The sequence below is a fragment of the Magnolia sinica genome, chromosome 6 (genome assembly GCF_029962835.1).
Source record: "Magnolia sinica isolate HGM2019 chromosome 6, MsV1, whole genome shotgun sequence".
Lineage (NCBI taxonomy): Eukaryota > Viridiplantae > Streptophyta > Magnoliopsida > Magnoliales > Magnoliaceae > Magnolia > Magnolia sinica.
Window position 1 is genome coordinate 42,403,606 of NC_080578.1, and position 27,458 is coordinate 42,431,063.

At 37.7% G+C, this 27,458-nt stretch overlaps 1 protein-coding gene across 1 annotated transcript; it reads right to left on the reverse strand.

Moving 5' to 3' along the window:
• Nucleotides 1–462: 462 nt before the first annotated feature.
• LOC131248706 (mitochondrial import inner membrane translocase subunit Tim13-like) lies at nt 463–19,308 on the reverse strand. Its single transcript, XM_058249112.1, has 2 exons — nt 19,080–19,308; nt 463–1,008 (listed from the first exon to the last, which is right to left on the reverse strand). Exons 1-2 carry the CDS (start codon nt 19,206–19,208, stop codon nt 859–861), a joined length of 279 nt encoding a protein of 92 aa, XP_058105095.1. The 5' UTR covers nt 19,209–19,308; the 3' UTR covers nt 463–858.
• Between the last annotated feature and the right edge of the window lie 8,150 nt (nt 19,309–27,458).

Sequence of the window (27,458 nt, forward strand, 5' to 3'; positions counted from 1 at the left end):
ATTGACAATCTAGTAGTGTGTAGCTTAAGATACAAACTATGTAGCTTACACCTCATACTTTAGGGGTAAACGCTATGCTATACGCTATTCAGTCTGATAAAGCAGAGATTATTAAATTGTCATTTCCTCAGCAGTCATATTGATGGTGTAGCTCCAAATTGCAGTTTGTGTTACTTTCTAGTTGGGCTTGACTGTGATATGATGCCCACTTGTTCATCATAGATGCTAGGAAACATCATCAAACTTTGTCATTTCCCTCTTAATTAAACTGAATATTCAAAATTCAATGAAATAAGAACCCAAACGCAAGCTTCCATCTTCCTGCATTTTACAACCCAAATGTGAACATCCTGAACATATTTCACTTTCAATTTCGTGCCAGCAAACTATGACTGTTTGAAAACCACGAACCTCCAAACATGGCCCAAGATACAAAGCAAGCAAGTGTAGATCAGATAGTACAGAAATCTCCCTTGGCATGCAAAAAATATTTCCACTATGAATGTAAAAGGAAATACATTAAGAAAACAGCGGAAAATAGTAGCCAATGCATGTTGTCAAAAGACGTTAAACATACACTGCTTGTCTTAGAATGAGAAATTGTTGCTTCTGTTTGATCAAAATCAAGAAGTATGCACCATGCAATGAGGCAAATGCATATGACTGATCCATCCAAATGTACTAAACTAACTCAATGTAGTCTACAATTTACTCTGGGATGCGAAAGTAGATCAGAGTCACTGCATCATAAAGGATGAACGGAAAATGTCGATAATGGCGAAACCCATTACCTGATCTCGTCCTCACCTGCAGTTTCTCAAAACCTTTAGCAGATCTGAATGATTGATTGGATGGAAATTATCGCGGGGAACTGAAAAGTGCTCGGCTGATGATACCAGTGGCTTCAACGTAGCGTTCCACGCATCTTGAGATGCAACTACTCTCGCTCCCACTCAAGCTTGTCCCTGGCTTTGTGATGCACTTTGCAAAGCATTTCTCCCTTACCGTCTGCAGAATGAACAAGAAAAGTAAAAGATAGTGAAGCAAATTACTGTTGAGTAATGCATAGTTGAAGGACTCTTGACCAGATGGAATCTCAAACGAAGAAAAAACATCATGCTTGATTTAGCATGTGTCAACCCAAAACTGTATGTGGGGCCCACCTTTTCGAGATCCAAACTGGTCATGAAGTGGGCCCATGGCAGATGGGGAGACCCTAAATGTCTAACCATCCGATGAGCCTAACCGTCTGATTGGGTGTCCATTAAATGTGGACCACCTGTTGTTAATGTCATTGTTATACGATTGGGGAGATTGTGAGCCATGATCCATTAAATGACGGTCCCACCTGACGAATGGCTAGGTACACAGGTGGGACCCACCTGAATCATTGCTGGGTTGAACAAAAGCAATGCCATTTCTTTCCATTGAACATCATGTAAGACCTCTTTATGATTCATTACTGTGGCAGCTAACAAAGTCACTACAGAAGCAGCAGTAATGTATGCAACAAGGGGTGAATGGCTGGGGCTGGGGTCTAGGCCGGATTAAGAACAATAACATTCTGAACGGGCCTGGCCCAACCAGTTCAAAAGCCTGGACACAAACAAACTCAGGCCCAGTAAGTATACACCCCTATATGCAAGCAATGTTGGAACCTGGAAGTAATAATGTAGCAGTTTTCCCATGGTAATATGTAAATAAGATGGACCCAATCATCAGAACTAGATTGACAATGAATGGCCGAAACTTTATTGTTAAGAACCTAACTGATACCCCAAAAGCCCTAGGACTGATGGAACTTGTAAAGTTAGGCTATTAAACCCTTGGGATCATACCATTTCACCATGCTCCGCAGCCGATGTCCACGGCAGCCTACTCTGTGGCGGCACTCACTTTGGCCTCTTTTCTAGGTAGCCCTTACAACGCATGATAGTTGCAATCTGGTTGTCCAAGTAGCCCTCTCCACGTCATGGAGGCTTTCACTCTGATCCAAGTTGCTCTTTCCACAGGTTACCCCTTCTGTGACTCGAACACAGGACGTGGTGTTGACTCTGATACCAATTCTTAACATCCAAACCAATACACCAAAAGCCCCAAGACTGATGAAACGTTTAAAGTTAGGCCATTAAACCCTTGGGATCGTAACATTTATCCAAACATGCTTCTACATAAAGCCTAATTGTAATTAGTTCCATTTCACAAGAACAGAATGCAAGTTGGAATTGGAAACAACTCCTTCCATAATTCTATTGAAACAGCCGAACCGTTTTCCACATTCCTTTAGCACATGACCTCAAAGTTCTATTGGCAGTAAGAGATGAATCAGCTAGTAATCATCTTACGAGAACATTCATTTCCTGCTTGGGCTGATGTCACAGAAACCCAGTCCATCTATTTGCAGGCCTGGAAGTTAGACCCAAGTCTAAAACATGGAAACATGGACATGCATATGGCTAGATTTGAGCTCAGATCGGCCCTCTATGGAAAAATGTTTATAGATCCAAATCCAAGCATGGGTCTGGCCTAAGATTCAGACGTGACCTGGTCAATGAGCCTAAGGTGCCGTTTGATCAAAGTTATTTTCAGCACTTATCACTTTCGTTGAGCACTTACACAATTCAGATCGTTTGGCAAATCCAGATTATTAAGTGCTTAAATTAATTTTCACTGAAACTATGGGTCTTTTTTTAAGCTCCCTCCCTTCACTTAATTATGAAGGGTGGATGCTGAAAGTGGTGGTGACATGGTGCATTCAAATTTCTTTGCACTTTTGACTAAAATATCCCTAAAAGTATTTCAAAATTACAATTCAGCACTTAATTTTCAGAGCTTATTTTCCAGTTTATCAAACGGCACCAAAAGTTGAACCCAGGCCCACGGCTACTAGGTATGGCCATGGCTACCGAACTAGCCGGCCTGGCCTATTGAAAGCCATACCGTCTTGTGGTGCTTAAAAATCTTTCTTCTTTTTTTGAACTTCGATAATTATATTACTAAACAGGCCAAAGCCAGATGTTTACAAAAGAGATGAAAGAAAAAGTTTACAGAAGTTGCCAGCACACCAGAAACTACTCAATCACCTTTGCAGCTACTGTCCATTCCATGACAAAAGATTTAGCCCTGATAAAAACCTCTAAGACCTGACCCTTTTTATTCCTGAAACATTGGTTATTCCTTCTAAACATATAACCTAAACCCGCTAGCAGGCTTAGTTGCCAAATCTTTTTCTTCAGTTTTGCCAACTCCCCTGCCATGCCACGTCAATAGAAAACTATCAACAGACTTGGACAACGCCTGGGAAACTCGAATAATTTGAAAAGGCGGTCCCACAATCCTTTTGCAAAACCGCGGTGGATGAAAAAATGATCCACCGATTCCTCGTCTTGAAGCCACAACAAACATGCGTTTGGGAGAACAAGACCTTTTTTGCAAAGATTATCTATTGCTAACACCTTCCTCCGTACCAGTCGTGTGAGAGCCGCCACCTTTGAGGGAGCATCATGACACAAAACAAATGCAATCGGATGAATCCCGCCACTTGAATCGACCCCACTTATGCAGGAATAAAAGGATTTGACTGAAAACTTGTTGGACTTGTCTTTTAGCCATAGTATTGAGTCCGGTTCCGAGATAACTGGATAAACCTTAGATAACAATTCCATCAAGCTAACAAATTCAACAATTTCTTCATCCTCTAAATTCTGTCTGCAGAGCGGGGCCTATACTGTTTCCTCTCCAACCATGGAAAAGCAATTGGCCACCCTTAAGCCAACATCAGCTGAAACCCCTGCAAACAAGTTGCTTAGCTTTTGGTTTCCCACTCACCTATCCTCTCAAAATCTAATATTTCTCCCATGTCCCACCGCAAAACCCACCCCTTCCCATACTCCATGTTTTACTGACGCCACGGACTTCTATGGAAATAAAGCCCTATACAATGATGAAGCCCTCGTCCACCAACCCATATCTTCACATCAGCTTTATTGCACACATGGGTGCACACTTAGCAAAGCTCTAATCATAAACTTAGAAACTCCAAACATTAAAAACAAACTATGCATAACAATTTTCCATCCTTTAAGGGACAAAATTATGCATTGTTAGCCATAATGATGCATCATATCCAAAATAAGTTCATCTCATTCAAAGGCCATATAATACAAGCAATAAAACACAACCGATACAAGAAAATCCTAAAAAGAACAAAAAATAGACATTAATCTCAGAACCACATGGAGCTACCCATGGGAGAAGAATGTTTGTATGTTGATGAAATAAGCAAGTTATTCCATAACGGTAACGGTGGCCGTAATGGTCACCACCGTTACCTTTACGATATGAGTCATAACGGCTGTTACAGCCCCTATAACAGCCATTACGGTCTCTTTTTGTATTGAAGAAAACTCCCAAAAAACCTATATTTGTCCTATAACGTTGAAAAAAAGTCTGAAAAACATGTATCTGACCAGTGACAGACCATTACATGGCTGTTATGCCCTTTACAAGGGATTTAACGAACTATTAACAGTAATTACGGGTCTTTTTTTCCATAACGGCAGTTACCGCCATTACGACGCTATTACGTGTAACAGTTGCCACCGTTACCTTTACGTAACAACCTTTACGACACACCATGGAAATAAGGGACTTAGCTTCAAGACCAGACGTTTTGTTTGCCCATGTCCAAATGAGGGCAAATGTAATAACCAACACCCTTGATGAAGAGGGGATCAAAAGATTATCATTAGGAACTCTTTCCCTCAATGTTTTAAATAGCAATTGCGTTTTGTGTAGTGTTCAGCCCTCTGTAGCATGTAGAGTAAATAACGTCGATATTTCTATTTTTTAATTTAAAAATATGATGAATATGATAAATAGAAAGGAAAAACAAAAAAAAACAAAAAAATATAAAAATGCCTAAAAAATTATTCATTTTTTCAAGTATAAGCATGTTCAAACAAGTTATTAATTATCATTTATCAAAAGCCAATCCACATATATAAAGTCATAAACCAACTCAAATAATTATCACATCAACAACTTTCTACACAATCCACTTTAATTAATAATTTCAAATTAAAAACCACAAGTCACAACCAATGTTGTCAAAATCGTTATCGTATCGTAAATCGTAAGATTTTCTCTTATTCACAAATATATATATATATATATATATGAAAAGATTAAGTAAATCAGAAAAGATTAAAAACTCATTAATCATCCATTTACCATCAACATGTACCAAAAAAGTAATACATATCATGATATTATCAATTGAGAAAATGTATATGTTACACATATCATGATAGTAAAGGATTCGTGTCGTTTTCCTTTGTTTTCTTTTGTTGTCTTTCGAGAAATTTGCCTTAAAAGACATACAAGAGTCCTTTAAAAAAATTTATTCTTTTGTACCTTTCTTGAGTAAAATCATGTTAGAAAAAATGGCATTCGATTCCATTGTGAATAAAAAGATATCTTGACTTCTTTATTTTGGGTTTTCAAATATCAAAATCCCAAATCCTCTCTCTCTCTCTCTCTCTCTCTCTCTCTCTCTCTCTCTCTAAAGAAAAAAAAATGAGGATATTTTTAATAAGGGAGAGCCTCTTTCATATTTTATGGGCAAAATGGTACAAAGAAAAAGAAAAATTGAATAAAATAAAATAAAATTTAGATTTTTAAAGTTTTTTAAGCCCATTTAGGCAGTCCACAATTATCTTACGATTCGATACGATTATTGTACGATTCAATACAATTCCTACAATAATCGTATGATTATTTAGGACGACACTATATGAATCGTATGATTCATATCGTGGATCGTACAATTTTGATAACATTGGTCCCAACTTACAATTATGAATAGAAATAAAAATCCCACAGGTCAAGAGTATGAAGTACAATATAGATGTTGTAAGTGTTATAATGTTTAAAGCACACTCCACAACTTGTTTGTCAAATTTCGTGTAGTCGAAACATCTTATCAAGTGATCTTCAAGTATGATTCAAGATCAAGGTTCAAGTCTAGCTCAACATCTTGTAGAAGATCAATCTCAAGATAAAGTTGAAGATCAAGCTCGAAAGACAACATGAAGTTCAAGATCTACTAATGTTCTAGTAGAAGATTAAGCTCCTTAGAGAAGTTAAATCTCTAATCTACTTCAAGACAATGAAGTTCAGTCCATACAGGTATTATAAACCCTAGAAAGACCTTAGGTTTAAGTGCTTTCAAAATATATTTAAAATTGGGTTTTTATTCTTATATTAGGTTGAGTGTCGACCAGCCTAAGTTATGGCTCAACCAGCCTAAGATTTTCTCGACCAGTCCTAATACAAACCGAGTGAAACAGAAAATTCTATTACACCTTCAACCAGCCGAGTGGTCTCCTCGACCAGTCGAAGGACACTCTTCGACCAGTCGAGAGTTTCTTGGCAGTCCAGCAACCAAATCAGTTCGGATTCTGGCATCCTCAACTAGTCGAAGACCATGTTCGACCAGTCGAAGACCACCTTCGACCAGCCGAGCATGACCTTCGACAAGTCAAAGATTTGTTAGATCTTATCCCGCTCAAATCTGAAAATCCGTTGGAACTAAAGACTGCCTTAGGCCAGTCGAAGGAACAACTTTTTTGCCTATAAATCGAGGTTCTTATTCAATCTGAAAATGCATTCAAGTCTATCAAAATCCTTCTGCAAGAGAGAAAGAAGCCTCAGTTATTGTCAAGCTATTAAACGGTATTTATAAATCATTTTATAGCTTTTTTGTTTAATTCTTTAATCTCAAAACTCTGTCATTCTGATGATAAAAAGACAGTGAATACTCTTCTTATTGAGATTTAAAGGAATTAATACAAGTAGCCATTGGTTTAAATTTAATTAAAATCAATAGAACCCTGCACCTTTTCTATCGGACTGAACATTGAACATTTGACATTCAAGAAAAGCGGTTCTACGACTACGGCTTCTTCTGCGGTGAAGATAAGTATACATTTACATTTTGTGTTTAGTTTTTCTGAGATAGCCAGAAAATATCAGTGTTGGTTTTTCTGAGATAAGCCAGAAAAACTCAGTAAGGGTTTTTGTTTGTGATAGCTCAGTAAAATCACAACTGTATCAAGTTTTAAGGTGACCTTGTGAAAACCTTATTCATAGTGAAAGCCAAGATTATGTGAATTATAATTTTGAGAGTGGAGTAGGTGTGGCTGTTTGAGAACGGTTGTTGACACACCGAACCACTATAATTCTTGGTGTTGTGGTGAATGTTTTTATTACCTTTGTGGTCGAATTTTGATTCTTATCACATTCATGAAATAAGGTTATCCTACCTAAACTTGTTTGGGTGAAGGTTGTCCTACGAATTAGTTTGAATCAACATTTCAATACTAGTGCAATTGAGATTTTTAATTTATTTACTTATTCAGCACTTTATTTGATTATCCCCCCCCACCCCCCCAAACTACTTCAGCTCTCCTTTTCAAGTGGTATCAGAGCAGGTTGCTTATTTTTTTTGGATTAACTTCCTTGAGTTAAGATCTAGAGCTGTATTATGTCAAATTTCGACAATTTATCTATTACCAGGCCACCTCCTTGATGGCTCTAACTATTCATACTGGAAGGCCAAAATGAGGATTTTTCTAAAATCCTTAAATGAAAGTGTGTGGCAAGCCACTGTGACCAAATGGAAACCTCCTATGACTGAAGTATTAGGCAGTGATGGAACTAAATCCATGAGAGAAACGGCATTCTATTTATGGACTGCAGCTCAGAAAAGTGAAAGCAGTGCTAATGCTAAATCCTTAAATGCCATAACTTGCGCTCTATCGCCTGATGAATTTAAAAGAATTATTTCATACGATAAAGCTAAGCAAGCATGGGATATTCTCGAAATAACACATGAAGGAACTTCTATAGTTAAGAAATCAAAAGTTCAAATCCTCACTACCAGATTTGAGGAAATTCGTATGGAATAAAATGAAACTTTCATGGACTTCTATACGAAACTAAATGACATAGTAAATTCCATGTGGGGTATAGGAGATAGAATCCCATAAAGCAAGGTTTACGCAAAAATACTACGATCTCTTCCTAAGATATTCAATTCTAAAGTTACTGTCATTCAAGAATTGAGGGATACTGATCTTATGAAGGTTGAGGAGTTAGTTGGTTCTCTTCAAAAATATGAGTTGAATTTTAAGACTCCTAAAGCTAAGTCTATTGCTCTTAAATCTTCTAAATCTATTTCAAAATAAAATAGTTCTAATTCTGATTTTGAAGAAAATGAAGATGATATGGCAATGTTAGCTAAGAAATTTTATAGAATTTTCAAAAATAAGAAAAGATCAGATTTTCAAAAATCAACTGATAAAAGAAAAGGAAAATCCAATTCTTGGAAATCTAAAACTAAGGACGGTAAATGTTTCAACTATCATGAATATGAGCACTTAGCAAATAAATGTCCTAAAAAGGATAGGTCAAAAAGAAAGGGCATTATAATTACTTGGAATGAATCATCTGACTCGGAAAGCACTTCTGAGTCTAATGAATCAGAACAAGAAAATGTAAATGCAAATGATGTGAAAGCTCTTATGACAATAGCCAGAGTCACTTCCTCAGATAGCTATAATATATATGACTATGAAAATCTCAGGAGTGACCCTGAAAATGAAAATGAAGACGATCTTCAAGAAACCTACAATGCCCTATACGGAGAAAGTTGTAAAATTGTTGTTAAATTGAAAATTCAAAAAGAGAAATATGCTAAACTAAAAGAAGAACTTAAAAATACAGTTTTAGAAAAATCTCATTTTTCAGATTATCTTGAAAAAACAAAATTAGATTTAAGTTTTAAATCTTCTGAACTAGAAAAATTCAAAACAGAAAATGAGAAACCAAAACTTGAAGTTTCTTCCCTTTTGAGTTTTAAGGACACTTGGAAATATACCCATGGTGACCAAAAGCTTGAAAAATTGTTAACCTCATCTAGAAAATGTGGTGACAAGTCTGGTCTGGGTTATATTAAAGGTAACTCTTTGAAATCCAAGGATTCTGCTCCTATCTTCATAAGAGGAGAATCCTCGAACTCTAAAGGTAAGACTTTAAGAGATTTTAATCGTAGTGATTTCAAAAACTCGAAACCCTTTCAAGTTCCTAAAAATAATAATGCCATCAGCTATAAACATCAAAGGAATAATAAATCTCCCTTAGCTGAAAAAATTGCGGACTTGCTTAAAGAGCTTTTAAAATCCAACTCAGTTGAAAATAAAGTTTATGGAAAAGGAATAAATCTTAACTCCCAAATGCAGCGAAAATCAAGAGTCACTCTTAAACCTAAAACCGTAATAAAATGGATTCCAAAGGTTAAGTGTCTTATTGTCCACACAGCTTTCAAAGCCATTAGCCACTCAAGATAGTACCTGGATAGTGGATGCTCAAGACATATGACAGGTGACAAGGCGATATTCACGAATATCAAAGAAGTAAATGGCGGCTCAGTTACTTTCGGTGATGGAAGCAATTGCAAAATAATAGGCCAAGGTACTTTACAACTTCCTAACTTACCTCTCTTTGAAAATGTGCTTTATGTTGAAGGTTCAAAACATAGCCTCTTAAGCATATCTTAAATCTATGATAGTAAACACAGTGTGAAATTTTCTGATCACGGATGTGAGATAACGGATGAGAAGGGTAATGTAATATTAAATGGTCATAGGACCTCTAAAAATTGCTATATTATTGATAACTCTTGCTCATCTAACCATTCATGCTACATGGTCCAAACAGACGAGACTGATCTATGGCATAAACGTCTTAGACATGTAAACTATAGAGACCTTTATAAGCTTAGCAAAAGAGATCACTTACGTGGCTTACCCAAGCTGAAAAAGATAGAAAAGTATATGGCGCATATCAAATTGGCAAACAGATTAGGAGTAATCACAAGAAAGTGAACTCCTTAGCCACGGCCAAACCTCTAGAACTCCTCCACACGAATCTAGTAGGACCAACTAGAATGGAGAGTAGAGGTGGAAAGAAGTATTTTCTGGTCATTGTTGATAATTACACCAGATATACATGGGTAGCCTTTTTAAGAGAGAAATCAAATACTCTTGATCAAGTCAGAAAATTTTCAAAGCGTATTCAGACTGAAAAAAAGATATTTGTGATCAAAATTAGAAGTGATCATGGCACGGAATTTGAGAATAGCAATTTTGAAAAGTACTATAATGATCATGGTATATCACATGAATCCTCTGCTCCCAAAACACCTCAACAAAATGGAATTGTTGAAAGAAAAAACAGAGTTTTACAGGAAATGGCTACTGTAATGTTAAATAGCATGAAACTACCAAAAAATTAATGGGGCTGAAGCTATTAATACTGCATGTTATATTATAAATCGTGTTTACATTAGAAAATCTAAAAATAAAACAGCTTATGAACTATGGTTTAATAAAAAACCCACTGTTAAATATTTTCGAACGTTTGGAAGTAAATACTTTATTTTACGTGACCAAGAAAATTTGGGAAAATTCGAAGCTAAGAGTGATGAGGGAATTTTTCTAGGCTATGCTCTAAATAGCCGTGCTTACCGGGTTCTTAATAAAAAAAAAAACTGGGGTGATTCAGAAATCAATAAATGTAATAATTGATGATCGACAAATCACACCCACTCAAGTCAAGATGATGATGAAGTCAATATAATTGATATACCTGACTCTTCATCGAAATCAATCAATACTGAGATAAGATTCGTGAAAGACCATTCGACTGATCAAATACTTAGTAACCCTTATACTGGTGTTCAGACAAGAAGACAATTAGAAAATATCTATAATTATGTCTGCTTCACTTCCCAAATTGAACTGGCCAATGTAAATAAAGCAATTGCCGATGAAAGTTGGATAATTGTCATGCAAGAAGAATTAAATCAATTTGTCAAAAATGATGTATGGTACCTGGTTTCTAGACTTACTAATAAACATATAATTGGAACCAAATGGATTTTTAAGAATAAATTTGATGAATTAGATAATATTATCATAAATAAGGCTCGACTGGTTGTACAAGGGTACACTCAAATAGAAGGTATTGATTACGATGAAACATTTGCACCAGTTGCACGCCATGAATCCATAAGATTATTTATTTCAGTTGCATGTCATAAGAAATTCAAAATATATCAAATGAATGTCAAAAGTGTGTTTCTAAACAGTGACTTACATGATGAAGTATATGTTGAACAACCTAAGGGTTTTGAAGACCCTAAACTTCCAAATCATGTGTACCGTCTTAAAAGACACTCTATGGTTTGAAACAAGCTCCCAAGGCATGGTATGAAAAATTGACTAAATTTTTACTTAGTCATAACTTTATAATAGGCAATGTTGATAAAACTTTATTCGTCAAGAAATATAAAGATCATACACTGATAATTCAGATCTATGTTGACGATATCATTTATGGATCTAAATGCACTAACTTATCTATTGAGTTTGCAGATCTAATGAAATCCAAGTTTGAAATGAGTATGGTTGGTGAACTAAACTATTTTCTTAGATTACAAATTAAACAACTTAAAAATGGAATTTTCATCTCACAAACCAAATGAGTATGGTTGGTGAACTAAACTATTTTCTTAGATTACAAGTTAAACAACTTAAAAATGGAATTTTCATCTCACAAACCAAATACGCCTTGAACCTTGTAAAAAGGTTTGGGTTTGAGAATGGAAAGAAGTTTGATACTCCAATGAGTACAACTCTTAAACTCTCAAAGGATGAATCGGGTAAAAGTGTAGACTCCCATCTATATCGAAACATAATTGGTAGTCTCTTATACTTAACTGCTAGTAGATTTGATATTGCTTTTAGTATTGGAATATGTGCTAAATATCAATCTAATCCTAAGGAATCACATCTAATTGTTGTTAGACAGATAATCAGATCTGTCGCAAGTTCTGCTAACTTGGGACTTTGGTATCCGCATGATATATCCATACAAATTGCCAAATATACTGATGCAAACTGGGCAGAAAATATTGACGATAGAAAATCTACCAATGGTGGATGTTTTTACATAGGGAACTGTTTAGTTTCATGGCTCAGAAAGAAACAAAATTCTATATCTTTCTCAACAGCTAAAGCTGAATATATCGCAGCTGGTAATGCCTGCACTCAACTTATTTGGATGAAAAGAATGTTAGCTGATTATGGTATTGCGCAAGATACAATGACATTATACTGCGATAAATCGAGCTCAATTAATATTTCAAAAAATCCAATCCAACATTCTCATACTAAACATATCGATATTCGATATCATTATATTCGAGAATTAGAGTATTGTGCTAGAGTACATTCAAACTGAGAAGAAGCTTGCAGACATACTGACCAAACCGCTCGACAGGAATAGATTTTCCAATTTAAAGCATGATATTGGTTTGTGTATTATTAATTAATCATATTGTTTATACATTTATTTGTTTTATGTTTTTTAAATGCATAAAATGATAATTAGAAAAAAAAAATTAATAATAAAATTCATGTCAAAAAAATTCAGATTTTTGTGTTTCTTAATGAGTCGAGTACATACTCGACCAGTCGAACCCTTGACAAGTCGAGTACGTACTCGACCAGTCGAGGACCACGCAATTTCACCCTAAGAAGGGAAAAATCACTTTTTTCATTTCATTTCCACCTTCCTCGACTAGCCAGTGCCCCACTCGACGAACCCAACTTCCAAACTTACTTGTAAGTGGTTATTTTTCGATTTCCTTCAAGTTTTGGGTTAATCTTTGCTAGTCAATCTCATATTTGGGATGTATTGTTGTTTTCAAACCCTCTTTTTGGTGAGTTTTGCGTAAAATCTGATCTAGCTTCAATCCATCTATTCTCTTTAATTATTTCTTGTGCAATCATTAAATGGAGCATCGTACTAAAAGAACGACAACACGCAAGAGCCGTGGTAGCTCATCCACTAGGTCAACTCCAATTAATGTGAGAACCCTAAGGGGGCCCCGAAAAAAATTCGGAGCAAGTTAGGGATTTCCGCTCAAGAGACATAATTATCGAGCATACAGTCAATCTTGATCACATTACACCATTTAAACTTGTTCCTTTTCTTTCCAATATCGGTTGGGATGACATTCTTGGTTGGGGCAGAACAGCTTACCATTCCATTGCGCAAGCAATGTACGCTTCTATTTGTGATGTGTCTCTAGAAGAGCTTACATTTACGATTAAATTCGTAGAAGGGACCTTCACAGTGAATCGCTATACTATATTGGCATTGACTGAGATTACCGTTGCAGAAGATGCAATTCCAATTGATAATTTAACTGATAAAATGACTCATTCTAAACGGCAAGCGATTACTCATAAATTATTTCGTTTTAATGCTGAATGGAAATCCAGTAATGCTCTCTGTGCTAACCAAATGTTTCCAAAGTATCGAGTTCTTCATAGGACTTTTACGTCTAGTCTATCCTAGATCGAGGAATAAGTCGGAACTTCCTTTATGACTCGTGTCCTCCATTCGGTTGCATCTGGTATTCAAGTCTGTCTTCCTTCTCTCATATGCTACATTATTATTCAATTTCGTCTTCATCCTGGTCATGATTCTATTCCATTTGCTTACCTCATGACATGCATTGCTTTACATTGTAATGTCACCATTCTTGCGTCCAAGGCACCGAAGTCGGAATTACCATTTAACAATAGCAATTTGAATAAAATGAATCTGCAATTTCTTCCTGGCCAACGAGAAGAAGAAGAGGAGGAAGCACATGCACCTAAAGACACTTCAACGGATGACATTTTTGCTGAACTCGACGAGTCAGATGATCCAAAAGATCCAGACTATCAACCTTCTCAAATTGATGATCGTCTTAAATCTTTGGAGGAGAAGATTAATGCTTTGCAAGTCTTTCAAGATAACCCGGTACAAACTTAGAAATCTTCAATGAAGTACATGAAAAAGTACTTCCATCGTATCAATAGGAGTTTGCATCAGCTTGATCCTTCTTTACCTACTCCATTCTCTAGATCTGATTAAGATCATTTCATTTAAATTCTTATATCTATGGGGTTGTAAAACTTAAACTTTACTTGTTTGCTTGGATGATTTCTTCACACTCTCTTAAACTCTTTGGATGTTATTTCCCTTATCTTGACAATTTCATATGCTAATTATCTCCTTGCTATTTTCACATGTTTATTTCTTCTTCTATTAAGTTTTGTGGTTATTAATTCATTGAATATCTCATTTACTTGATAGATAAACTATTCCTTCCCTTGTCAACTTGTGACAAAAAGGGAGAGAGGATTAGTTATTACTTGAAGAATGGCATGGCATGTTTTGAATATATGTTTTGAATATATAAATGATACATAAATGCTTGGAGAATGCTTTGGAATGGAATGTTTTATATCATAATACATGAGAAGTATAAATTGAAGGGGAGTAGTAAATATTTTGAAATCTTCATCAATCTTCTACAACATGAGTACAAGAGTACAAGGCTTCATTCTGATAATTATAATACTAAGTGTTTTGTCACGAAATTAACAAAGGGGGAGATTGTAAGTGTTATAATGTTTAAAGCACACTTCACACCTTATTTGTCAAATTTCATGTAGTCAAAACATCTTATCAAGTGATCTTCAAGTATGATTCAAGATCAAGGTTCAAGCCTAGTTCAAGATCTTGTAGAAGATCAAGCTCAAGATAAAGTTGAAGATCAAGCTCGAAAGACAACATGAAGTTCAAGATCTACTAATGTTCTAGTAGAAGATCAAGCTCCTTAGAGAAGTTAAGTCTCTAATCTACTTCAAGACAATGAAGTTCAGTCCATACAGGTATTATAAACCCTAGAAAGACCTTAGGTTTAGGTGCTTTCAAAATATATATAAATTTGGGTTTTATACTTGTATTAGGTTGAGTTTCGACCAGCCTAAGATTTTCTCGACCAATCCTAATACAAACTGAATGAAATAGAAAATTTTGTTACACCTTCGACCAGTCAAGTGGTCTCCTCGACCAGTCGAAGGACACTCTTCGACCAGTCAAGAGTTTCTCGGCTCGAAGTCCAGCAACCAAATCAGTTCGGATTTTGGCATCCTCGACCAGTCGAAGACCACCTTCGACCAGTTAAGCATGACCTTCGACCAATTGAAGATTCGTTGGATCTTATCCCGCTCAAATCTGAAAATCCGTTGGAACTAAATCCGGTGCTTGGGCCAGTCAAAGACTGCTTTAGGCCGGTCGAAGGAACAACTTTTTTGCCTATAAATTGAGGTTTTTCCTCAATCCGAAAATGCATTCAAGTCTATCAAAATCCTTCTGCAAGAGAGAAAGAAGCCTCAGTTATTGCCAAGCTATTAAATGGTATTTATAAATCATTTTATAGCTTTTTTGTTTAATTCCTTAATCTCAAAACTCTGTCATTCTGATTCTAAAAAGAGAGTGAATACTCTTCTTATTGAGATTTAAAGGAATTAATACAAGTAGCCATTGGTTTAAATTTAATTAAAATCAATAGAACCCTGGACCTTTTCTATTGGACTGAACATTAAACATTTGACCTTCAAGAAAAGTGGTTCTACGACTACAGCTTCTTCTACGGTGAAGATAAGTATACATTTACATTTTGCGTTTGGTTTTTCTAAGATAGCCAGAAAATCTCAGTGTTGGTTTTTCTGAGATAAGCCAAAAAATCTCAGTAAGGGTTTTTGTTTGTGATAGCTCAATAAAATCACAACTGTATCAAGTTTTAAGGTGACCCTATAAAAACCTTATTCATAGTGAAAGCCAAGATTACGTGGATTGTAATTTTGCGAGTGGAGTAGGTGTGGTTGTTTGAGAACGGTTGTTGACACACCAAACCACTATAATTCTTAGTGTTGTGGTGAATGCTTTTATTACGTTTGTGGTAAATGATTGTAATTTCATTTTACTACAAGTGGTGAATGTTTGTAATTGTTAGTTTTATTTACTCTTGCTCAGTTTGGAATTTTGATTCTTCTCACATTCGTGAAATAAGGTTGTCCTACCTAAACTTGTTTGGGTGAAGGTTGTCCTACGAATCATTTTGAATCAACGTTTCAATTCTAATGCAATTGAGATTTCTGATTTGTTTACTTATTTAGCACTGTATTCGATTATTTGGCATAGTCCTATTCACCCCCCCTCTAGGACTACTTCAGCTCTACTTTTCAGATGTCATCCATACAAAGAGGAGTTTTTGAAAACCCTTTTTCTTTTAATTTTTTCAAGGTTTTTTAGCATACGAGTTTCACACCAACTTTAACAAAGGATCACCACCATTTTAAGTGAAAATAGACAAAGAAAGGTTTAAGTTTTTTTAATAATGTGAGTTTTACACAATTTTTAACAAACAAAACTTCAAAAAAAGAAAAAAACATTGTAGCTTACGCTACATAGCTGTAGCATACACTACAACGGATTTACATTATTTAGCCACGCTATGTAGCACTATGCTACGTAGCGTACACTACGAGCACTATTTGAAACACTGCTTTCCCTGGCTCTTTCGATTTTGTTATGCACCTAAGGATATCTCCTTGTATTTCTGCTAACTTTGTTAGTAATGGTAAAAATCTCATCCTCATTCATAAAGAAATAATGAAATAACCAAACTTATGCGTTATCTATATGGGGAAGAATACACTATGCCCCTACCTCTTCTTGGGCACACCTTTCAGCATCCCATTCTTGGGCTTCCTCTACTTTAAAGATTTTAAACATTAGACTCAATTTTGTAACATCATCAATCATCCTCACTACTGCAAAGCACATTTCAGTAGAACATTGTGCTTTTATCATAAGCAAAGACAAGGTGATATCACTCTTTAGATCTAACGGCTAAGATGGATAACCAAAGAATACAATCGAGATCTAGAATTTGGATCTCAAAGGAACAAGGGGGGAAGAAGGAACATGATGAAGGGAAGAGATGAAGAGAGAAAAGGTATGTTAGGTTCCAGCGTTTCCTCCCCTTCTACAGAGGAGACCTAGCTGGAACTTTCATCCCCTGAAGTGCCTTCCTTATAAGCAACGATTCTAAGTGAGGAAGATGCCAAAAACCAAACGCCTGAGTGATGGGATGCTCATCCAACATCTAATAGAAGAAGAGTCAAACAACGAATTCCTGGTCAATTGGGAGCCCCACATGCCCAAAATTTCCCGCCTCTTACAAAGCTCACCACACATGAAGAGCTTAAATTCCCATTTCCTATCCAACTTAATTCTTCCTCTTTTTGTCCTCTTTCCAACACAACTAATCACATAATCATATCCACAACTATGAACTTTCTATGAGATAGGAAACTCACTTCCATTTATCTAATTGCTCTATTGTAACCAATCAACAAACTTGACTTTCTATTGTGATTCCTCATAGACTTAATGGAGGCAACTTTCATCAGTGGAAAGGAACCGCTCAAGTGCTCTTTCAATACAAGTCAACAGTCAACATCTAACATGTCACAACCGAAGCACTTCCAATACTTGGATGCATTTGAATGTTCACCTCAGTTGCCGTTTGGGAAAAGCCTCATTGTGCTAGCATCTGTTATGCGGCTTATGCCCGAAATACCACTTGGGGGCATTCATTGTGGTGCAGTCAAAACGATACTCTGAAAAGGAATCAAAATGGTTCTACACATAACACATCCTTAGACTGGCACATTTGTATGCTCAATTGAACTGAACTGCAATTCATTCAGCCAAATTCTGGAAACTGACCGAAGTTGTGGCACCACTTTCATTCGTAATGACTGTCAAACCGCATTTGTAATTGCATGCGCTTCGAGTAGGACCCGTAATGATCGTAACAGAAATTTGGAGGGCTAGTCTCACCTTATCACTGGAACAGGTAAGCCCCAATTTTAGTCACTTTCTATCCTATTGAATTAAACTACTTTTTCTTTTTTCTTTTTCTTAATTGGAAAGTCCTATTGAATTAAACTACTAAAAACTTGATTTGATTAGACATCCAAACGCAGCCTCAGTAGTAGCAATGGATTGATTTAAGTCAACAATGCACATCATGCTATCACTAATACATAAGTACTGATTTCATGGCAAATTCAAAATAGAATTGGGTCCTCAAGGGAATCCAATAATGAAGCACAAAAGATGATACTGACCATCGATTTTCACTTCAGTTGAAATGAACCATTCAAAATTTCCTTCCAGCAGTCCACATTCAGTTCAGGATGAGGTTTCTTAACAGAGCTCCAATGGGGAAGCACAAGCTGGTGATCCTAACTCTCGACATGCGCAAAATGAAACCCAAATTCAAATTGGTCGGACAATCCTAACCTCCCATTGATGTGCATTTGTTGTTGAATCCCAACAACTGACTATTCTTCATCCTAACCGTCGGTTACTTGGTCACATTGGATTTCTTGGGTAAGACTAATCTACAAACGACTCGATAAAAATGTTATCACATGAGAAAATTGCTGACAGAAATACTTCCTCATGTTGAAGAGTGTATTCAACAAAAATGATCACATGCATTCAAACATATGCTCAATTACCATATGTTCAAGCTGTGCGGAGCCCACTGTGATGTGTGAGTGCAATCCAATCTGTCCGTTATGTGTGCCCACCAATGTTAGGCCTATCTCCTAAATCCGTTCCGATCCATAACTCAGGTGGGCTACACCAAAGGTAACGATGGGGACACTGGGGAGGGGGACGCCCACCATAGAAACTTCAAGATGGAATGTGAGGTCCACTGTGCCGTGTATATGTCATCCAACCCAGACATCAGGTGAGGCCCACCTTGATGAAGGGACACACCGAAACGCAACCCATTCAAAAATTTGGGCGGGCCACAACAAGTGAATACATGGGTTTTATACGTGACTGTACAATGCTCCCTGTGGTGTGTCCCGCCTCAGTTTTCGACATTGGGATGTACAGTGCTCATGAAGAGGCGCACCAGATGCACGGCTTGGATTCCACATACACATCACAGGTCGGCCCCACACAGTTCGAACGCATGTGATCGTTCTCCTTCAATGAAAGGAAAGTTAAAGATAGCAAAATACCTCGAGGAATTCCTCAGCATAAGCTTGAGCAAGCTGGTTCTTGACCTGATCCATTAGAGCTTCGGTGGATGGAGGGGATGACGAGGGCCCACCACCGCTGGACGAATATGATGAAGAGAAGGGGTCCATTTTCCTTTACTTCGACGGTGAGAAATCGCTGTAGCAGCGGCAGCCTTTCCTTCCACCTCTCCTCCTTCCACGGCCGTCGCCAACCGTACAAACTCTTTCGTTGTTACCCTAGCAACACTGGAGGGCTTATATGTACAGTATACGTGGCCTGCATCTTTCCACGGTGTACGCGCCTTCTTATGTCTCGAAAGTGGGCCAATGGTTCGACGATCTGGTCCGTTGATATGTTGTGACCCATCGTGGATAGACTATACTGAAAAAGTATGCTAGATGGGAAACATGCTAACCTTTCTATTTGTGGCCTTCACTTATATGGCTGAGAAGAAAATTAATCCTAGTATCGGTCGGCGGAAAAATGTCTGGAATCTCGGCTGATGGTCTAGATTGTTTTTCAAACATTGGACCCCGCTTGTCATAATCATAAAGGACGGAAATTACCTACTGACGGCTTTAGTAGCGAGATCTCACTACATAAGTAACATCACCAAATTCTGTGGGCCCCACCCAGATGTATGCGTTGTATCTACACCGTCCATCCATTTGGCCAGATCATTTTTAGGCATGATCCAAAAAATAGGAAGATCCAAATATCAAGTGGACCCACTTACATAAACCAGTGGAGAAAGTGATGCTCGCCCTTGAAACCTTCCTAAGGCCCACCATGATGATGTTTATTTGATATACAAGCTGATTATAAGTTCACATAGACATGTACCGTGGGAAAGCACAAATATCAGCTTGATTAAAAACTTTTGTGGCCCAAGTAAGTTTTGAATGGTAAGCATTTAATCCCCAGAGTTTATGTGGTGGGTGTGCTTGAGCTTTATATCTACCTCCTTCTTTAGTTCATACCATAAAATGATTTCTCTATATCTACCTCATTCTTTGGCTAATATCTTAAAATGATCTCTCCAAATAGATGGATAATGTGGATACAACACACATACCTTATAGTTGGGTCACAAAACTTGGTGGTGTAACTTCAGTATCCATATGGTTATGAGAAATTTACCACTGTACGACCAATTTATGGCCCATATACCTTTTGAAGCCCACTTCTTTTTACCTCACCAGAATAAGCCCCAATTGTACGGTCAACTTGCCAAAGGTCAAAAATGCCCCTGCTTTTTCAATTTCAGTCCATTCTCTCCTTCACGCCCAAATACACGTCCGGACTCATCTCTATCATCCCTATTTCTTATTTTCACCTATTTTCTTCACTAAATCTCCATATAATCTTCATCGTACTATCACATTACATCTTTCATGTTGCATTCTACTCAAGCCTAAGTGCAGAAGATGCGAATGCTTGATAAACGTGAAATCTTATAGACCTTTCTCCAAAGAATGTTTTTCACATCAACGCACTCTTATTCTTTTTCTCGAACACAGATTTCACTGAGTGTTATGGAGTGATTGGAGTCCGCGGTCAATTACCTTGAAGTTTAAATTCTAGGTAAATTCTTAAGTGTTTACCTAGAAGTTTGTGGTCAATATCATGCATTACTAAGTCAATTTTACGTGGCTATCCAATTCGACGAAGTTTCGTGGTCAATTTCACTTAGTTCCCAGTCAATATGTTAAATTGATCAATCAACTTCATGCACTACTTGGTCAATTTCACGCATTTTACCATCAAATTGTAGTGCATTTCTGTAATACGATGGTGAATTTGTAGAGCATTTTTGGTAATACGACTGTGAATGTTATATATTGAATACATCTATTATTTTCTTTGAAATTGCGAATTTTTATTACTACGATTCAAATTTCCAATAAGACATTCATTTCACTGTCAATTCCAAGCATTCCACTGTCAGTCCCCTTCACTTCACGGTCAATTTCATGCATTTTTACGGTTAATTCCATACGAATCCCCCTAACTTCACGGTCAATTCAATCCCCTTCACTTCACGGTCAATTTCATGCATTTTTACGGTTAATTCCATATGAATCCCCCTAACTTCACGGTCAATTCAATTCATTTCGCAGTCAATTACCTTCACTTCACGGTCAATTCCATGCATTTCACTGTCAATTCCCTTCACTTCACTGTCATTTTCATTCATTTCACGGTCAATTCCCTTCACTTCACGATTAATTCCATGCATTTCACGGTTATTTCCCTTCACTTCACGGTCATTTCCATGCATTTCACAGTCAATTCCGACGATTTTGTTTCATTTCACGATCATTTCCATGCATTTCACGGTCAATTCCCTTCACTTCACGATCATTTCCATGCATTTTACGGTCAATTCTCTTCACCTCACGGTCATTTTCATGCATTTCACGGTCAATTCCGGCGATTCCTCTTCACTTCACGGTCATTTCCATGCATTTCACGGTCAATTCCCTTCACTTCACGGTCATTTCCATGCATTTCACGGTCAATCCCCTTCACTTCACAGTCAATTCAATGCATTTCACGGTCAATTCCCTTCAACTCACGATCATTTCCATGCATTTCACAGTCAATTCAATTCATTTCATGGTCAATCCCCTTCACTTCACGGTCAATTACATGGATTTCATAGTCATTTCCCTTCACTTCACTATCATTTCCATTCATTTCACAGTCATTTCGATGCACTTCACGGTCAATTCCCTTCATTTCACGGTCAATCCCCTTTACTTCACAGTCAACTCCCCCTTCACTTCACAGTCATTTTCATGCATTTCACAGTCAATCCCCTTCACTTCACGGTCAATTCCCTTCACTTTTCACTGCTAATTCCATCACGTCCCCTTCACTTCATGGTCAATTCAATCCCCCTAGGGCCTGTTTGATTTTCCATCATACATGTAAATCACATACATCATGGTGGGGCCCACATTAATTTTGTAAATTTCTCAATTTAAGCGTTAAAAAAGTAAGTTGTCACATCTACATTGGCAAGGATGTGGTAATTACATAGGTAAATAATTATCACCCATTTACATGATAATTACAAGTGAGCCCAAAAATCAAACAGGCCCTTAAGTTCACTCACTTTGCAGTCATTTTCAATCACTTCAGGACCGAGTAGAAAATGGAAATTCATCGCGAAGTGAGCGAACATGCCCTAGAAGTGAGTGAAATTGACTGTGAAGTGAGTGAAAATCATCGCGAACTGAGTGACATACATCCCTGCAATTTAGAACTTTAAAATCTAACTGATAAGTCCGTCATATTTGAGCTAGTGCAATGGTGGATTTCCTACTACTCGGTCAAATCCACTATATACATGTGAATATTAAACGAGTTATATTATTGAGTTTGTTTTCAGAAAATGGCTTTGGTAATAATCCTATGCTCATATGGTGGAGAGTTGGTTAGCGATATACGTACAAGGGTGGAGACTCGAAACCTATAGCTATGGGCGTTGACATTTCATATGAACAGCTTCTATCAAAAATGTACAAAATTGCGAAGAGTAGACCTGAGGATTACGATATAAGGTTGAAAGTATTGTATCCTTGCATGAACGAATCAGTCCCTCCAGCTGTAATTGAAGACGATAAAGATGTGAGAATATTCTTGACAGCACAGTTAAAGCACCCATATCACTACATCCCTTTATTCATCGAGACAATACAGCGCGTTAATGAAGCAGTACTCGAAGACCCGATGGGTTACAGTGGGTTCAAACATGACGCCCCAGCAGTAGGAAGTTTGGGTGAGGAACATATCTTAATTTACGAATATATGGTATCACCTTCACAGGTTCCTCTAAGTAACACTCCGGTACCAAGCCGGCTCATATATCAAACTTCATAACAAGTCAAGTGAGGGCGTCGGCTGACGTGAACCTTAGAAGTGAATATACGGCATCATCTTCATTTACGAGAGTAGATTTGCCCTCAACATCTAACACCGGAAACGTAAGTGAAAGCAACATTTCATTTCCCGAGTAGGCTCGAACATCGGACTTCACCACTAGGCTTCCCATTGTGCCTTTCGAGGATGTTGGTTTCACCAATGCAGACCTGTCACTGTATTCATATCCACTTGATGACCTGATTGATATAGCCGTTGGCCAAACATTTAAGGACAAGAGCCAGTGTAAGTATATTTTGAGTCAATTTACAATTCGCAACAACTTTCAATACAAGGTGTTGTATTCCACATCCAAGAAATTCACTGTGGCGTGTATGGAAGATAAGTGTGAATGGAGGGTATGCGAGGATATTCAAGGTTAAGACTTACAAGTCCATACATACTTGTGGAATGTCATGGATGAAGAGCGATCATAGGCAAGCAAGCAGTAAGCTGGCCAGTGAACTGGTTGTCAATCGCATTGAGCAACACCTGGGGTTAAGGCCGAAGGACATTATATTTGCAATGCAAGAGAAGTATAATATTCTTATTAGCTATAAGAAGGCATGGTGCGTTAAAGAGATTGCAATCGATCGCGTAATGGGGTCTTATAAAGACTCTTACAAAGAACTCCTGATGTACTTGCATGAGTTGAAGTCGGCGAACCTGGGGATACTGACTTCCATGCTTGTGAATCAACAGACAATGAGGTTTGAGAGATGTTGCGCTCAGACAGTGTGTCAAAAGTTTTCAAACATCTCTACGAAGGGTCTTGGCCATTGACGGGACACATCTAAATGATAAGTATAAGGGTATTCTGTTCGTTGCTACGGCTTTGGATGGCGACAATCACATTTTTCCATTCACTTTTGGTATCGAAGAAACAGAGAACAGCAACAGTTGGAACTGGTTCCTTACATACCTCAGCGATTCGTTAGGGGATCTACCTGGTCTTGTGATCATATCAGACCAGCATAAAAGGTCTAATGAAAGAAGTTTCCCAAGTCTTCCAAGCAGCAATCCGTGGCTGCTGCGCGTACCATATATATCGAAACTTGGAGGACACATTCAAAGACAAGTCGTTAGAAATCTACTACTGGCAAGCTATAAAGACTTGTAGGAGGGCTGAGTTCGAAAAGTTAATGCATGATATCAAACTTGCCAACCCCTCGGTACATGCATGGCTGAGGGAATATAGGTTATGAAAAGTGGGCATCTTCGCACTTCCCAGGAAAAATATTCAATTTAGTCATTACAAACATAGTTGTGTGTGTTAATGCTTTATTCAAAGAAACACGAGAATATCCTGTGACTATGCTAATAGAGACGATCAAATTGAAAATTCAAGAGATGTTTTATAAAAGAAGAGAATCAACATCATTATTCGCTGGACTGTTGACACCGTGGGTCGAGAAACAATTAAAGGATCTCATACCGAAGGCACGAGATGTTCGCTACCATGCAATTTCCTGGGATGAATACTATATTGTGGGAGAATACAATGATATCGTCAAGCTCAATGAGCTTTCATGTATATGTTGCGAGTTTGAACTAAAGGGATTGCCTTGTTTTTATGTTCTTTCAGCATGTATAAACTATAATCTTCCTCATTATTCGTATTGCTCTCCTTGTACACAGCAAGAAATTACCAGATCACGTATGAAAATTCTGTACCCAGTACGGGATAAGATTCAATGGGAAATTTCTTCTAGATTCAAGGAGTATTGTTCGAGAATCAAGCCCCCGCTACAGATGAGGTCAACTAGAAGTAGGGGTGCACATCGAGTCGAACCGAGTCTAACTAGCCTCAGCTCGACTCGGCTCGACCACTAGCTGACCTCAGCTCAAACTCGGCTTAGCTCGGGCCTCGAGACTGACTAGCCATCTGGCTCGGTTCAATCAGCAGCTCGGGCCAGCTCGGGCTGAGTTCGAGCCAAGTTCGTCATTAAGGCATTTCCACGAACACCTGGATTGCACTTTCAAAATCCCTCTATATGGTTTTACAGGTATTTTATCAAACACCTTCTAGGTAACATAAAAACCAAGAAAAAAAAGGGTATTTGTTTCATGTACATACCTTCCTTGTCACCAGCCACACTTCGTTGAGTCATTTTATCAAACACTTGGTGAGCAACATCAATGGCAAAGTAACGAAGTCACCGAATTGGTTCGATTCGAGTTTGATTCGAGCTGGATTCAATCCAATTCGAGTTGAGCTAGGGCCTGGTCGAACTCGGCTCGAACTCATTTTCAAGCTCAAAAAATCAGCTCGACTCGGCTCGAACTCAGCCTCGAACCAAGTCGAATAGAGCTTTTTCGAGTCGAGTCAAGCGAGCTAACCGAGCTAGCTCGGTTCATGTACACCCCTAGTTGGAAGACTAAAGAAGGCACGGATCCTTTCCTGTGGAGAGGAATGAACAACAAAAATATGCGGACGTTGCAAACAAACAGGGCATAATCGTCGGAGTTGCAAATTTTCAATACCTCCGGAATAATGTAATTTGAAGTGCATTTTTTGTAATACGACTATGAATGTTGTATATTGAATACATTTGTTGCTTTCTTTGAAATTGTGAGAGTAATTGAATACATTCACTCCACGGTCAATTCCCTTCACTTCACGGTCATTTCCATGCATTTCACGGTCAATTTCCTTCACTTCACGGTCAATTCCCTTCATTTCACAGTCAATTCCCTTCACTTCAAAAGAGTAATTAAGGAAATAATTTAATAAAATCATATTGGTATTTGGAATTCATCTGAAATGAACTTTATTCACTTTTCTATTTACTCTTTAAGATGTTTTCATGGTGCCCATGTGACCAAATCAAGATGTAAATTTTATACAGTGGCAAAAGCAAGCATTTTCAGTTTAAACACACTTTGAATGACATGGTCTTTGGTCCAATACAGGTACATATGATATTTTGATGTGAACATCATAATAAACTAGTGTTAACTTATAAGTGGTAAGCATAAACCGAGCAGATCTGAAAGCATAAACTGAATCGCTGCCTAATCTTGGTTGGAGTAGATTGTACGAGGTTTACAGTAATCTTGGAGTGCAAAAAATTTTCAAGTCTGTGCATTTCAGTCCGAGTTCTTTCTCTAATCACGATAGCCTAGGAAGGGTTGATCCGAGGGATGGGTTGATTGCAAAAGGGTTGCTTAAAACTATATTGGGTTATCTTTCATGGTCAATTCTAGCATTTCTGTTTCATTTCACGGTCATTTCCAAGCATTTCACGGTCATTTCCATTCACTTCATGGTCATTTCCATGCATTTCACAGTCAATTCCGGCGATTCCGTTTCATTTCACGATCATTTCCATGCATTTCACGGTCAATTTCCTTCACTTCACGGTCATTTCCATGCATTTCATGGTCAATTCCGGCGATTCCATTTCATTTCACGGTCATTTCCATGCATTTCATGGTCAATTCCCTTCACTTCACAATCATTTCCATGCATTTCACTGTCAATTCCCTTCACTTCACGGTCATTTCTATGCATTTCACGGTCAATTCCGGCAATTTCGTTTCACTTCACGGTCATTTCCATGCATTTCACAGTCAATTCTTTTCACTTCACAGTCAACTTCGTGCATTTCACGATCAATTCCTTTCACTTCACGGTCAATTCCCTTCACTTCACTGTCATTTCCATGCATTTCACAGTCAATTCTTTTCACTTCATAGTCAACTTCGTGCATTTCACGATCAATTCCTTTCACTTCATGGTCAATTCCCTTCACTTCACGGTCATTTCCATGCATTTCACAGTCAATTCTTTTCACTTCACGGTCAACTCATGCATTTCACAATCAATTCCTTTCACTTCACGGTCAATTCCATGCATTTCACGGTCAATTCCGGCAATTCCGCTTCACTTCACGATCATTTTCATGCATTTCATGGTCAATTCCTTTCACTTCACGGTCAATTCCATGCATTTCACGATCAATTCCAGCAATTCTACTTCACTTCACGGTCATTTCCATTCATTTCATGGTCAATTCCTTTCACTTTATGGTCAATTTCGTGCATTTCACAGTCAATTCCTTTCACTTCACGGTCAATTTCATGCATTTCACGGTCAATTCCTTTCACTTCACGATCAATTCCATGCATTTCACAGTCAATTCCGGCAATTCCGCTTCACTTCACGATCATTTCCATGCATTTCACGATCAATTCCTTTCACTTCATGGTCAATTCCTTTCACTTCACGGTCATTTCCATGCATTTCACGGACAATCCCCTTCACGCCACGGTCAATTCCACTCATTTCACAGACAATTTCCTTCACTTCACGGTCAATTCCACGAGTCACTGTCCCACTGACCTGGTTGACTAGGTCAACCCGATCGACCCCGAATCGCTGCCCAAGCCCTGTTGGAGTACATTGTACGAGGTTTACAATAATCTTGGAGTGCAGAATATTTCCAAGT